A 16046-nucleotide genomic window follows, 5' to 3' on the forward strand; every position below is an offset into this window, starting at 1 on the left:
AAGTTTAGACATTTATTCCACCGGTTAGTGAGATTCCAGGTTAATTACAGACTCTAAAAGCTTTGGAAAATGGTTCACAAAAAAAATAGGCACGAAAAATCACGTTTTTCTTTGTTTAAACTGCATTTTGGGATAATAAATAAATTTTTAGAGGAATTTCATTGGCACCGTCGGAAAGAGGAGATGTTAAGCAATAAAAATATATGTGTCTCAATTTTTTCTATTGTCGAATAGTCTTAGTTGTTGGCCGTTGAAAAGCAGTGTACCGGTAGTGGCGTTTTGGCCGTTTAAGGGTTAATAATACAATGTATTACATAATATACATATTTAATTAATTTTAATGAAATAAATAAAATTATGAATAAAAAGATAGATTGAAGTAAACCTTGTCTTCCAAATTCTTCTTCATCAGTATCCATATCTAAATATTCAGTCTGGGGTTCAGAAATAGATTTTTCATTCTTTTTTGACCTTTCGACTCTCACCTCGCCATTCCAACGATCTTTTTTATCACCCATCTTAGTCTATTCAATCTCTTGAAAATTTAATTTTTTATCAATCTGGTAAAATTTGGTTTATAAAATGTAGTAAATATTTTCTTCTTGAAAAGAAGTACTTTGAAATTATATTCTCTATTGTGATAGTTAGATCAATGGTCGTTGTCGTTGGAAACAAATCATTATTAGGGTTGTTACTGATCAGGGAATTTAAAACTAGTTAGGGAATGTCAGGAAAAACCTGAAAGAGTCGGGGAAATTTCTATAAACTGTTTTATTGAAAAATCGTATTTTTGGGTTGAGAATTAAATTTTTTGTTTGAAATATATTTGCAGTTTGGAAATTCAAATGCTTTGTACAAAACTTGCCTCTTTAGTATGTAAATTCAACATTTTGTATTAAATTCGTCTTCTTTATTGCTGAAAAATCTTTCTTGTTTAAAAATGTAACTCTTTTGTGGAAAATTCATCTTTTTTTGTTTAAAAATTCAACTAACTGATTTATAATGAATCTTTTTTGTTTAAAGATTCAATTATTTGGTTGAAAATTTATCTGTTTGATTGAAAATTAAAATATTTCGCTAAAAAATACATTTTATTTAGTTGAAAATTTATCTTTTTGTGGTTTAAAAATTTATCTGCTACCGTGAAATTTCCTTAGTGATTGAAAATTAATCTATTTTAATTAAGGATTCAACGATTCTGTTGAAAATTTTTCTTTTTTGGTAATCTGTTTGGTTGAAAGTTCATCTGCTATTGTAAAACTTTAATATCTTTTGGTTATTTATAGGAAATTTAAATGTTTTGGGTGAAGATTCAACTGGGTTGTTGAAAATTCGCCTTTGTTTGGTTCAAAATTCCACTGTTTGGTTAAAAATTTGCCTTTTTTGGTAGAACTTTAATATTTTTGGTTGAAAATTCATCTGTTTGGTTCAAAATTAATAAATGTTGTTAAAAAATACATTTTATAAGGTTAGAAATTCATTTTTTAGTTTATAAATTCATCTGCTATCGTAAAATGGCCTTATTGATTGAAAATTAATCCGTTTTGATTGATGATTCAACTATTCTGTTGAAAATTCGTGTTTTTTGGTTTAAAATTTGGTTGAAAATTGAACTATTCTATTTTCAGTTGAAAATTTATCTTTTTGGGTAGAAAATTGATCTGTTTGGTGGCACATTCTACAATTTGGTTAAAACCACCTTTTTTTGTTAAAGATTCAAAGTTTTAGTTAAAAATGTATTTCTTTGGTTAAAAATTTAATTGTTTTGTTGAATACTCGTTCTTTTTTGTTAAAACATGATTTTTTTAACCGAAAGTGTAAGTATTCCATTTTTGATCGAAAATTTTGTTTTGTCAGTTGAAAATTCATTCATTTTATTCGTACCTTGTCTGGTTTGGTTTGAAAATAAAATTGTTTTGGCAAAAAAATATGTGTCTTTAATCAAATCTGCAAGCCAAAAAGGTGATATTTTTTTTCTTTATTGACTGAAAAATCTTTCTTGGTTGAAAATTCAACTTTTTTATGTTCTTTTTTTTCAAAATAATGTTTTAAAGTAAAATTGATCTGGGAAAAGTCAGGGAATTACGAAATTGTTTTTTTAAAGTACCATAAAGAATGAATGAAACTATAAAGAATGAATGTAACTATAAAGAAGATTTTTTAAGTGACATTGGGGTCAATATAATGTTCATTTTGTTCTGCAATTAATTCCCTGATGCCAATTAAAAAAATCTTCTGTTATTTATAGTCATGATACTTGGGTCAATTAATATCAATATCTTTCGAACAAAGGGCAAAAACCTTATCTAACTAAATACACTAAACGTTTAGTAGATTTAAAAAATGCAGTACAAATATCCTGGAAAAAAAACGTATAAGTTTAAAAAGCTTTAAAAATTCACAATTAATCACAAAAGATTTCCATATATTTAAAAAATGTTACACTTTTTTTCTAAATGTTTCGTTCCCGAAATTTCAATGTTCGCCGGCCCTATTGCTCGACTCGTTTCATTCATCAACAGAGATTACAATGCCGCTGAGCTATAATCATGGTGAAATACAGACAGGCAGTCGCAGTCGGTATCAGTCGGAAAAGTGCTTGGAACGGTCCTACTTCATGCCTTCCTGCTATTGGAACTAATTTAGAAAGAAATATTTCAAACTGTTTTGTGAAGTATATACTTTACATATTTTAAATTCAATTTTCCACATTTGTAAGTATAAAAAAAGTTTTTAAATTAACATTTTCTATTATTATTCAGAAGCGATTGAGGCACAATGAAGCAGCAAACATTCGTTGGACCAATTATTCATACAAATAATAATGGGGAATTGATTCTTCTGGACCAAGCCGCTGTAGTAGTTCAGAATGGAGAGGTAAGTGAAAATAATAATGATTTTTTTTTGTTTACTGGAAATAATGTGTCGAAAAATTGTCTTTAACGACAATATTCTTAGCTAATCTTTCATTTTTAAATTTGAAAATAAAATCTACTAATCCTTGTAAGTCCATGTGACGAGTGGGTCACGTGACCTTATCGAAACTTTTTTTATTTCCTACTTATTTTCACAGGAAGTTCTGGTCCCAAATTTTTATAATTATGAAAAAAGTTTTTTTTATAAATAATTTTGTTGTTGCTTTCTTGATATTTATAAAAATTTAGGACCAGACTCATATTTATTAGTGCTTTTTATTTATTAAAGCAAATTTTTAACTCGATGTGAAGCTTTGTGTGAAAATATCAAAATAAGTTAGGAAATAAAAAGAGTCGGTGAGGTAGGAATCTGGTCACGTGACCCATTCGTCACTTGGCAAAATCATTTTTAAACTCTTGCCCGGTTAAATTAAATTAAACGTTCAAATAAACTGATAATTATTGTTATCTTCAACAATTTTAGGTTATGTTAGCTTTTTATACTTGAAATGGGCACTTTTAATAAAAAAATTATTAGATTTCAAAGATTTAAAAATTTCCAAACCATATATAGATTTTTCGGTATTGTTAGTGTTTTTTCTCGAGAATTGGCATTTTTAAACAAAAAACATTGGATTTGAAAGGTTTCTAATTTTTTACTATTTTAGGTTACCTTAGCGTTTTACAGAAAAAATTAATATTTGAAACCAAAAATCATCATAGTATTTTTAATAAAGAATTATCAGAGTTCGAATAATTTTTTAAAATTGTCAACAACTTAAAACTGAAACAAAAGTTCTTGGAACCAAAGAACTGCATTTCTTTTTCCATTTATTTCAGCCAAAAAACCAGCTTACTTAATTGTACTAAATATTGTTTAAAAGCAAAAAATCTTTGACTTAAAAAACATTCTATTTGAAATAAATAATTCATCGTTGCCGGAAACAAATATTTTGCTTTCTTCAAATCAAAGAAATATTGAGATAACTGAAAGCAATATTAATTAGGTGAAAGCGATCTTTTTTCATGTAAGAGGATTGATACTTTTGTTCAAATAGAACATGTCATTAGTCAAATAAAGTAGTTTGTTCACTTAAGTGATCATTTATTCACTTGGAAAAAATATTTTCTTTTGCTAAATTAAGTGAAGCGATTTATGTCTAATAAACATTTCCTTCAAGTGAAAAAATGTATTTTTGAAATAACTTCATGCGCCATTTGTTTGAAAAAATATTGAATGTACATTTTTTTACTTGTACCAAGTAGTTTAGAACGCAGTCTTTAAATTAGCCATAAATTTGCATTTTTGCTTTAAATTCGTTTATCTATTCCGAGAAAATAAGAATAAATTATTATTATAAATTATAATCATTACAATTGCATGTAACATTTTTCCAATAAATTAGGCTGATTAATTTTTGTACTTGAAATATTCAAAATTTTTTAACGATATTTATGTTCGTTGCAAATATTTTTTTTACAAAGAAACGTTTATTTTGCCAAATAATATGCTTATTTAAATGAAAAAATCATTTATCCGGTTCAAAATAAAACTTTTACGCAGTCCGAGGTTTGTTTATTTGTATATAATAATACTTTTCAGGAACTTACACCATACTTGTTTATATTGCGGAACTCACCTATCATATCAAGTACTTACTTATTTTAGTCAATAACCAATCTCTTTCGCTCAACAAATATTTCGCAGTGTCAAGTAAATATTTCTATGTTCCTTAGATCCAAACAAGACATTTCTTTAATCTGAAGAATTATTTCTTAAGCCATACATTCTACTCTACTATTTCTTTAAATCAATTTTCTTTGATGCAAAAATTACGTTTTCCAGTGTAGATTATATTGATGTGTTTCATCGGTTTCATCTGAAGTTGGTATTTTTAACCAAAAATCATTAAAATTAAATCCAGTAATTTGTGTTTAAAATAATACAATTTTTCAAATGTTTGTTGTCGAGAATTGAAATTTTCATTAAAAATACTTTATATTTCAAAGAAAATTCATAGTTTTTGAAAAATTTTATACCACAAATTCGGTATTCTCGAAATAAAATCATTATAATTTGAAAAGGAATTAAAATTTGTAAACAAATTAATTTGATTAAATATGAAATACGATTTGTAGTTAAGAAATTTTGTTTGTTATGTAAGTATTTTTGGTCGAAAGTTGATATTTTTTTATAAAAATAATGTTCGTTTTTTCTTGGTTTAATTAAACTGCTCTTGGTTTAAATCTTTTTTGGTTGAAATATCAACTATTATATATATTTCCGTTGCAAATAAATCCTTTCGGTTGAAAATTCAACTGCACTTGGTTGAGTGTTTCATCATTTTAATTAGAAATTTATCTCTTGGGTTCAAAATGTAACTATTTTGTTTAAAATTGGTCTTCTTGGTCGAAAATTCATGTATTTGGTTTAAAATTTAAATATTAAATATTTTTTTTTTATTAAAATAGCAAATTTTTGGTTGACTTTTTTTAAAAATTTAACTGTTTAGTTAAAAGTTGAACTACTTTGTTTAAAAGTCGTTTTTGGTTGAAAACTCGTAATTTTCGTTAAAAATTGGTCTTTTTGGTTAGCAAATAACTCTTATTGGTTGAAAATTCATCGGATTAGTTGAAATATTAACTATCTTGTTTAATATTTACCTTTTTTATTAGAAAGTTAATCTTCTCGGTGAATATTAATTTAAACAAAATTAAAAGTGCAACAGTTTGTGGTTGAAAATTTATTTGCTATGATTGAAAATTTAACTACTTGGTGAAAAGTTGAACCGGTTTGTTAAAAAGTCATTATTTGGTTGAAGTTTCATCAATTTAGTTGAAAATCCATCATCTAGTTGAAAGTTGCACCCTTTGGTTTAAAATTTAACTATATCTTGTTAAAAATTCCCCTTTTTAGGAGAATATTAATCTTCTTAGTTTAAAAAATTCAACTATTTTATTGATAATTCTTTTTTTTTTAAATTTACCTTTCTTGGTTCCAAATTCAAATCGTTTTTTGGTTGATACTAATTTGTTGAAAATTCGCGTTTTTGGCAGAATATTATTCCTCAAACTTTAAAAAATTCATCATTTGATTGAAAATTCAACTATTTATTTGAAAATTCATCTATTTTTCAGTGAAGATTTACAATCGTAAATAGTTTTTTTGTTATATTTTCTTTTTATCTAGAACTGATATGTTAATAAAAAAATCATCGGAAGTTTTCTCTTCTATTATTTTAGATAATAGACGCTATTCAATGACAGCTTTTCTCATTAATAATTATTTACAAAATGCATAAGACAAAAAAAATAATAATCGCATGCGCAATGTTCTTGTCTGTGTTTCTACTAATTTTCAGTTAGTATATAAATTCTTTAAAGAAAATCAGTAATCATTTTTTTTTTCAAATCTGGGTCTCACTCGTACGATAAATGGGGCTGTAATAACTATTCATGAATAATTCGAAATAGGCACAAATTCATTGACTGTTTTGTTTATTTTTTCCAGATAAAAAACGTACTTCCAAATCCGAAGCCAGGAGATTTGACGATTGCACCAATCACTCGTTTGGGTCAAGGGCAATTTTTAATTCCCGGTTTTGTGGATTGTCATTTTCATGCCGTCCAAATTTCCAATCTTGGGTTGGGATACGATAGCCCACTTTTGGAGTGGCTTGAAAAGTATACTTTCCCAGTGGAGAAAAAATTCTCGGATAACGAATTTGCTGAAAAAGCATTCGATGCAGTTGTGGTGAATTCTTCTGTCTCATCAAATGTTATCAAAATAAAACATATAGACTAGTATTTTAAGTATTTATAAATTTCAAAATTTAATAACAATTTTGTATAATTTAGAAAAGAACTCTGGCAATGGGAACGACGACCATTTGTTATTTTGCATCTCTTTATAGAGAAGCTTGTATAATTCTTGCGGAAAAAGTACTAAAATATGGACAGCGAGCTTTTATTGGTAAATTAAACATGAATATAGCTCGAGATGATGGATACTTCGAAAATACTGAAAACTCTTTTACGAATACTCTCCAATTCATCGAAGATATAACAAAACTTGGGGTAAGTGAAGAAAAAATTGATTTAAGGTTTAATTTAAGACCTTAAGGCTAATTTCCTTGCCAAATTTGAGTCCCCTAATTATCAGATTTTTTTTGGTTCCTAAGTTTTGACCTCCTCTTCAACTTCCTATCTAACGTAATTTTTGCCCGATACATTTTTTTCGTTAATTTATTCAGAGATCATCCAAAAATAACGTAACGCGACAATTAAAAATGTAATAATTGATATTTTAGCCAAAGAAAGATTTTCATTTTAAATAAAAAAACAGTTAAATTGGACGAAAAATTACGAAATTTCAATTAAATACTTGAAAAATTCACAAAGAAAGATTTTTCAGTCTATAAAGAAAAATGTCAAAAGAAATGCAGAAATTTCAACCTAGAAGACTAGTTTTCTATTATAAAAGACTAATTCTTAACGGAATACATTAATTTTGAAGTAAATAATGGAATTTTCAAGCTAAAAAGTTCAGTTTCCAAAGCACATTTGAATTTTTAATCAAATAATTACGTTTCCAGCCTAAAAAGATAAATTTTCAAACAAAAATATTATTTTTAATAAAAAAATGAATCTACTACAAAACAATTGAATTTTCAAGACATAAAGACTAATTTTCTTACATGTCAGTTGAATTTTCATTTCAAAAATATGAAGTTTCATCAAAAAAGTTAATTTTCTAGCAAATAGTTCATCTTTAAGCTAGAAAAATTATTTTTGAACCCAAAAAAAATAATTTTGAATAAAATTTATAAATTTGTAACCATATAATTGATTTTCAACCAAGTAGATTAATTTCACACCAAATAGACAAATTATTAAACCAATTACATAATGTTTTAACCAAATAGTTGAATTTTTAAACTTAAAAGATCAATTTTTGAACAAAAATGGAATAGTTAAATTTTCATTCGAAAACATTGAATTTATATATAAGAAAAACAAATGTTCTACTAGATTATTGAATTTTCTACGATATTTTTACATTTTCAACGCAAAAAACCTGTAAAAATAAATAAAATAATTATGAGTCTTGAACCAAAAAAATGACTTTTTTAAAAGTTATACTTTTAACCAAGAAGTTTATTTTTCAATCTAAAACCTAAAATTTCAATTAAAAAATATAAAAGTTGATATTTCGACACAAAAAGATTTTAATATTAAATAATACACAATTGAATTTAAGCAAAAAAGATGAATTCTCAACAAAAAAGTTTAAAAATCAACTGGAACAGATTAATTTTCAAAAAGATATTTGGAATATTAAACATAAAAATGGATTTTCTATCAAATAGGACGAATTTTTAGAAAAATGCATACATTTTTAACTAAATAGTTGAATTTTCAAACAAGAATATTAATTTTCTACCAAAAGGAAGAATTTTTAACTACATTATTGAATCTATAGTTAAAAAAATATTCCAACAAAAAACTGTAATTTTCGGCCAAACAGTTTAATTTCTACTAAATTGTTAAATTTGTAAACGAATAACACGAATTTTCCATGAAATAGATGAATTTTCAACCCCAAATTTAAATTTAAAAAAAATATTTATTTTTCAATTAAAATTATGAATCTTTAAACAAAAAATAAAGTTTTCATAAAGTAGATCAACTTTCAAATATGCCCCAAATATGCACGTGTTTAATTTTTTTTAAAATAAATTTGAACACTAGAATTGAAAAACATAAATAAATTGTAATTTATCACATAATTATATTCAATTTGAAAAGTTCTTTTAAATAATTGGGAGAGGCATCCCCCCACCCACCCGTTTCGCATTCATACGTTAAAAAAATTTCCTGTATCTGCCCTTGAATGAATCATGTACTTTTCATATTTTTGTATAAAAGATCGAATTTATATCCAATATTTAAAAAAATGCTGTTGACTTTTTCTAGTCTCCTCTCATTAAGCCGATATTAACTCCAAGATTTGCATTGAGCTGTGATATGGAACTCATGAAGAAATTAGGGAAGTTGGCAACATCTATGGACCTTCCTGTCCAGGTATGTTTTTAAACAAAACAAAAAATTGTGCTCATTAAAAATTATGTGCTTTATCTTACTAATATTTTTTGTCCAATAAGCTGTAAATTAAAGAAAAATCTTCTTTTTTCAGACACACATATCTGAAAATGTCGAAGAGGTGAAAGCAGTTGCTAATTTTTTTGAAACTATTTCGTCATATGCGGCCGTTTATGATGCTGCTGGCCTTCTCACGAAAAAGGTATATAATTAGTATTTATCAGGTGGCATACCAAAATTAAATAATTTTTTTTCCGTGAATTACATAAATAATGGATTAATTTCTTCTAGACCATATTAGCTCATGGAATTTACCTAACAGATGATGAACTTAATATTCTGAAAGAACGTGGTTCATCCGTTATCCATTGTGCATCTTCAAATGCTTCTATAAAAAGTGGAATATGTGATGTTCAAAAATTAAAAACAAAAGGCATCAAAGTTGGACTTGGCACAGGTAAAATTTTAATACAAATGTAAATTCAATTTGAATAAGATTGCGTCTACAAAAGCTCAGGGTGATCAGATGACTTGATCGGAAAATCAGGTCATTATTATTTTTTCTCTTATTTTCCCCATCCCCTAACACCACTTATCTTAAGGTTCGTTATTTAAGAAAACAGGGTTTCCATAAAATACTAATTTTTAAATCCTTAACTTTCCCTGACTTTTTCATGACCAATTTTTTATTTTCCCTGACCGATACCAATTTTTCTTTTAGGTTCAATTTTCTACCAAAGAAATTAATCTTTAACCAGAAAGGTATATTTTCAAACAATAAGATTAATTTTCTACAAAAAAAAATAAAATTTTTAAACAAAGAAATGAATTTTCATTTAAGAAGATTAAATTTCTATAAAAAGATGCATTAAAAAAAAATAAATTAACATTTAACTACAAATAAAATATATATATGCTACGAAACCCTTTCTTGAAGGGGCTCGACGCCAACTTTTCATATTTTTCAGTTAAACGTTTATTTATTTTTTGGAAAATGCATCTTTTTCATAAAAAATTAATCAATTAATAAAATGAATAAATAAATGAAAACCTGCGAAAACTGGAAACCTGTTCTTCATATTGAAAACTAATGTCTATTTAAAAAAATTATTTTTAAATAATATTTAGATGTGGCGCCAAGGTTTTTAATTTCTTATCATAGAAAAATGTGAATTTTTCTTCATGCTCAAATCTAACATATAAATTATTTAAAGAATCTAATGAAATTTTGGAAACGTCTTATTCAGTAATGAAGAAAGTGGTCTGGAAACAAACAAAATATTATAAGGTTTATTTTTCAAGTCTCAAACATGCCTATTTTCTTGCTTAAAAACATGATTTTCATGAGCTTGTTTCAGGCCCTAAATATTGTTTGTTATCGCTGAAAATTACAAAAGTTGTTGCTCGTAGATTCCGGATGCGATCTTATAAAAATCGTAAATATTTAATTTTTATATCAATCAGATTTTTACCAAAAACCAGAAATGAATTGACCGTAAGCGACTCAGGTAGTCCATCACTTATTTTATCGTGGGCATGTTGCACACCTAAAAAATCCCGAAATATGTTTCCCAATTGTAAATACAGTAAATAATTAATAGAATCTTTACATAAGCTGATTCAGTTTTTAATTAGGATTATTTAAACAAATAATTATTCTCAATTATTTAAACATTTTATAATATGCAGCGTCCAAAATTGTATAAATAATAACTTGTTTTATCGATAAAAATATTTACGAACAATTAATATTTTATAAAAATTGTTGAAGCAAATAATTGTTTTTAATTATGTAAACATTTGAAATTTGAAGCATCAACCATTTTCAAACTACTAAAATGTTTTTATGGATACAAACTTTCAATAGAAATCAATTTGTTATCGAAATTGTTTAAACAAATAATTATTTTTATTTATTTAAACATTTAAAGTTTGAATCATCAAACATTTTTTAACTAATAAACTGTTTTTATCGATAAAAATGTTCAATAGCAATTAATTTTTATCCAAATTGTTCAAACAAATAATTATTTTCATTTATTTAAACATTGAAAGTTTGAATCATTAAACATTTTTAAGTAATAAACTGTTTTTATGGATAAAAACATTTACTAACAAAATTAATTTGTCATCAAATTGTTTATACAAATAATTATTTTTAATTATTAAAAAATTTAAAATGTGGAGCATCAATAATTTTCAAACTAATAAAATGTTTTTATCAATAAAAATGTTCAATAAAAATTTCATTTCTATAAAAATTGTTTTAAAAAATAATTAATTTCTATTATTTAAAAATTTAAAGTTTTAATCTTTTTCTAGTTAAGTTTTACTTTTCGTGACCATTTTTTATTTATCTTATATTTATCTTAATTATAATTATTTTAAAGAAAGCTGGAAAAGTGGTTAATATTATGGAAAATACCTTTATAGTATTTAGTCCGTATTCTTTTTCTTAATTTTATTTTATTCTTTTTTTTTTATTTCTTGGTAAAGATTTGAGTTTTCAGATTTTTTAACTTATGAAGTTTTTGAAGATTTCTCCTTTAATTTTATTTTTATTTATTGAGATAAATGTGGAAATGGGGTTAAGTCTTACGGAAAACTCCTTCAAAGTAGACAGTCCATATTTACATTTCTGATTTTATTTAATTTATTTTTTCATTCCTTGGACAAGATTTTGTAGTTTGGATTCTTTAACTTCTAAACTTCTCAAATGGTTTAATTAAAATAATGATTTAGTTTAGTATTTTAAATGCGAATTAAAAATTTTTTAAATTCTTTTTGAACATTTATTCTTTTATTCTCTTTTCCGGAAAAGTTGTCTTTTTATTTCATACCTTTTCAGATTAATCTTGAAAATTTTTATTTAAAAAAATCTGGAAAAGGGTTTAATCTTATGGACATTTTTTTTTTAATTTAAATTTCGACCAACGAAATGAAGTTTTAACAAAAAAGATGAATTTTTAACCAAGAAAATGTATTTTCAAGTATAAAGATAAATCTTTAATAAAAAAAATTAACTTTTAACCAAATAATCGTATTTTTGACAAAAAAGATGAATTTTCAACCATAAAGATTAATTTTCTGACAAAAGCGAAGAATTTTCATCAAAATAAATTAATTTTTAGCCAAAAATAGGATGGTTATATTTTCAGTTAAAAAATTAAGTTTTAGGAACAACAAAATACTAATTTTCAACAACATTTTTAACCAAAGAAATTAATTTGCGATAAAGTACATGAATTGTCAACTATAATGATTAATCTTTAATAAAGAACATTCATTTTTAACCGAATAGTTGAATTTTCAACCAAAAAGATAATTTTTCTACCAAAAATAAAGTGGTTTAATTTTTAACGATAAATGTAATATTTATTTTTGATGTTAAGGTTTTTGATCTGGTAAGTCTCGTGAATAATTTTGAAGTTCATTTATTTTTGTCTACTGGTTTAGAATAAATATTTTCTTAATATTCATATTTTTTAAATTGCGGAACCCGAATTCAGGTATTTTAGATGATTGATTCATATAATATTGATTTTAGACCACGAGACAAAAATAAATTAACATCAAAATTATTCATAAATGTAATAGTTGACATTTCAAGCAAAAGAGATTTTAATTTCAAACCATAAATAGTTTCACTGAACCAAAGAAGGCGAACTTTCAACAAAATAGTTGAATATCTTTGAACAAAAAAGATTTTTTTCCACTAAGGAGTTAATTTTATCCAAAAAATTTGGAATTTCTACAACAGGTGAATTTATTAATAAATTATACAATTATTTTTTTCGGGGTTAATTGAAATAATTGAGTAATCTTTTGAGTAATCTGTACAATATTTTAACTATTTTTAGGCAATTCGCTGTTTCCTTTCCTTTTGAGTGTTAGTAAAATTTGCAATGAAATTGCGAATTTTCGTTTTTAGGCAAGAAAAATCAAGACACAGCACACAAAATCAAAAAATCGGGACATGTCCTGATTATTAAATATTAAAAATATTGCACGAAGAAGTCCGCAAATCTTTAAAAAGTTTTGTTAGTTCCATTAAGATCTAATTTTTTTAAATATTAAAACAACCTTTATATTTTTTTTAGATGTTTCAGGGGGAAAAAGTTTGTCGATTTTAGATGAGATGAGATCTGCACTTGTAGCTACAAATGATCTTTCCTTCATGAAATCTAATTATCACACTCTTGATTATAAAGACGTATTTCATATGGCAACACTTGGTGGTGCTGCTTGTAAGTATCAGTAGGGTGGTCTAAATTTTTTCTAATCCACAAAAAAATTAAAACTTTAAAAATATGCATATTTAGAGATTTTGCAAGTCTCATGAAGTATTTCGCATAAGAAAAATATATGTTTTTGTAAATTTTATTCAGAATCGTCAATATTGTGTGAATCAAATAGAAACTCAACGTTTCCTTTCACAATTAGCCAAAGAATACAAATGAATAATTACTTTTTAAACATCATCCACATGATTCTGTTTTATAGGGTCCCAAAAATATCCATAAGTGAAAGATTGGCGCTAATTATGATTTTTATACGGGTTTTTAATACAAATTATTTCTTTTACATAAAATTCTACTTTCTGCTGATAATTATATGTTTACATAAATTTTTCAAACAAGTTATTATTGTTTATTTAAATTTTCTCTTCAAATTTATTTAGAAATAATTGTTTAAAACATTCATTGTTATTTATAATAATATTTTCTTAGAATAATGCTAGAAACTTGCAGTGTTTTCTAATCTTTTTCAATTTTTTCCACTTTTCAATTCAAGTGAGCTAAGAATTAATACATCTTGAATAAAATAATTGTTTAAAACATTTCTTTTTTTTTTTAATAATATTCTGTTTGAATAATGCTAGAGAGTTGCGATTTCTTCTGTAGTTTTTAAGTTGTTGTCCACTTCTTACTTAGTGAGGTATTAATTAATGCGATTTAAGAAACAAAATTATTTATGCAAATTATTATTGCTGATAACTATCTTTAACTATAGTAATACTATAAAGTTGCAAGTTCTTCTGCAATTTTCAGCTTTTTTTGACTTTTTAGTTTGGAACTTATTAATAAATACTTATATTAATTTAAACAAAAAGGCTCTTTTCAACTACTTTAAAGTAAATTTACATTTAAAATGGGTCATATAGCGAATTTATAATATTATTCATAGAGATTATTAAAATAATATTTTTTTTAAACAATTATTTTTGATAATTTGAATTAATTAATCAATTGGTTTAAAAAATATTGTTCCTGATAAATTTAATTGATTATTGCTTCGCTCTAACTAATCACTTGAAAAAAAGTTGAAAATTTTGGAAAAAACAGCGATATTCTAAATATAGTCTTAGAGAAGTGTGATATAAACAATATATTATCTAAAAAATTAATTTAAACATCTAATTATCAACAGAAAAAAATAATTGACGATTCTGAACCAAATTTTTCAAGTTGTATTTTTTTCTTATGGGGCTTGTGAAACCTCTTAATATAAAAAAAACACATTTATTTTTTTGTTGACTATAACAAATTTGAGGATGAAAATTCGGAAAAAAAAAAATTTTTAATTCATTGTTGGAAAACCCTAAAGCATCAAACACTAAAAATATTAAAATTATTCGAGTAATTTTCTAATTGAATTCAAATATATTCAAAATTGTATTTCATGTAAGATTTTTCATTGCAGGCCTATCCTTGGATGATAAAATTGGAAGTTTTGAACCTGGAAAACAATTCGATGCCATAGTTGTCGATGTAAATAGTCCAGACAGCACTTTAGATAATTTAGTTAACTATACTCTCCTCGAACAATTCCAGCGATTTATTTATTCTGGTGATGATCGCAATATTGTCGAAGTGTATGTTTCAGGTTGTAAAGTTAAATAAACCACTTTTGTATTTCTTTAAATATTTGTACGTTCATCGATGCATCTGCCAAATAATTTTTTTTTTAATTTACAACATTGTCCTCACAGCAACAGAATATACCAGGAGATCTTATTCAATCCTATTTATCTTCTAGATTTTCCGAAGGTTATCCTAGGGATAACCCAATAAATATCCTGCAAGGAGGAAATTGGGATGTTCCTATGACATCTGGGATGTATATGGGAAGTTTCTGGGATATTTAATTGTCTCGCAAGCAAGATATATGAATAAAAGTTATCGGTTATCTTATGGATAACCTATTAGATAGCCTGCAAGGCGGAAATTGCAATATCCCCAAGATATCTGGGATATCTATGGGAAGTTTCTGGGATATTTAAATATCCCGCTACCAGGATATATAAACAAATTTAATATCTAACGGATATCCTTCAAGGCGGACATTGAGATATCCCTAGGATATCCGGGAAGTTTCTAAGTTATTTAAATGTCCTTCAAGCAGGATATAGAAAAAAAATGTAATAACCGACGGATATCCTGCAATGCGGAAATTGGGATATCCCTAGGACATATGGGATGTATGTGGAAAGTTTCTGGGATATTTATGTCTCGCAAGCAGGATATACGAAAAAAATTAAATATCCGACGGATTATCCTAGGGATAACCCATCGGATATTCTACAAGGCGGAAATTGGGATATCCCCAGGATATCTGGAATATCTATGGGACGTTTCTGGGTTATTTTGATGTCTCGCAAGCAGGATATATAAAAAATTAATATCTGACGGATATCCCTGACACAACCTGGGAGACTACAGTTTCTTTCATCAAAAATAAGCAATTTTATACAAAAAACTTATTTTTTGGTTTTGTTGGCTCTTTTGCTTCTCGAACTAGGTCATCCAAATGTAGAGCTTTGCTCCTAAATACTTCAGTGGCATTTATATATAAAGAATAAATGAAAAAGTTACCAAATTTGTGCTTTAAAATTGCTGATTCAGCCAACCTAATAAAACATTAAATAAATGGCGAATTTCCGTTAATTTCATAAACGATTCATTCCAGATATGAAATTCCTGAATGAATTTCTCCTCTATAAATATAGGGGTTTTAGAGTTTGCAGTT

General features: G+C 25.8%; 3 protein-coding genes across 3 annotated transcripts in view; 2 read left to right on the top strand and 1 right to left on the bottom strand.

Moving 5' to 3' along the window:
* LOC117176506 (dynein-1-beta heavy chain, flagellar inner arm I1 complex) overlaps window positions 1-518 on the bottom strand; it is an 11411-nt gene extending 10893 nt beyond the window's left edge. The window contains 1 exon segment of the mRNA XM_033366760.1: window positions 386-518. Within this exon segment, the coding sequence (XP_033222651.1) occupies window positions 386-518 (133 nt within the window).
* The window catches only part of LOC117176275 (post-GPI attachment to proteins factor 6-like), a 41003-nt gene extending 38335 nt beyond the window's left edge, over window positions 1-2668 (top strand). The window contains exon 14 of the mRNA XM_033366453.1: window positions 2523-2668. The gene's annotated coding sequence lies outside the window, so the exon portion shown is untranslated. The remainder of the gene's footprint in view (window positions 1-2522) is intronic.
* LOC117176277 (guanine deaminase) overlaps window positions 1-15836 on the top strand; it is a 16337-nt gene extending 501 nt beyond the window's left edge. The window contains exons 2-10 of the mRNA XM_033366454.1: window positions 2763-2877; window positions 6427-6669; window positions 6774-6992; window positions 8892-8999; window positions 9112-9219; window positions 9309-9474; window positions 13118-13264; window positions 14721-14892; window positions 15057-15836. Of these exons, the coding sequence (XP_033222345.1) occupies window positions 2779-2877; window positions 6427-6669; window positions 6774-6992; window positions 8892-8999; window positions 9112-9219; window positions 9309-9474; window positions 13118-13264; window positions 14721-14892; window positions 15057-15165 (1371 nt within the window). The 5' untranslated portion in view covers window positions 2763-2778 and the 3' untranslated portion in view covers window positions 15166-15836. The remainder of the gene's footprint in view (window positions 1-2762; window positions 2878-6426; window positions 6670-6773; window positions 6993-8891; window positions 9000-9111; window positions 9220-9308; window positions 9475-13117; window positions 13265-14720; window positions 14893-15056) is intronic.
* The last annotated feature ends 210 nt before the right edge of the window (window positions 15837-16046 follow it).

Source organism: Belonocnema kinseyi, chromosome 7 (genome assembly GCF_010883055.1).
Source record: "Belonocnema kinseyi isolate 2016_QV_RU_SX_M_011 chromosome 7, B_treatae_v1, whole genome shotgun sequence".
In the NCBI taxonomy this organism is placed as follows: domain Eukaryota; kingdom Metazoa; phylum Arthropoda; class Insecta; order Hymenoptera; family Cynipidae; genus Belonocnema; species Belonocnema kinseyi.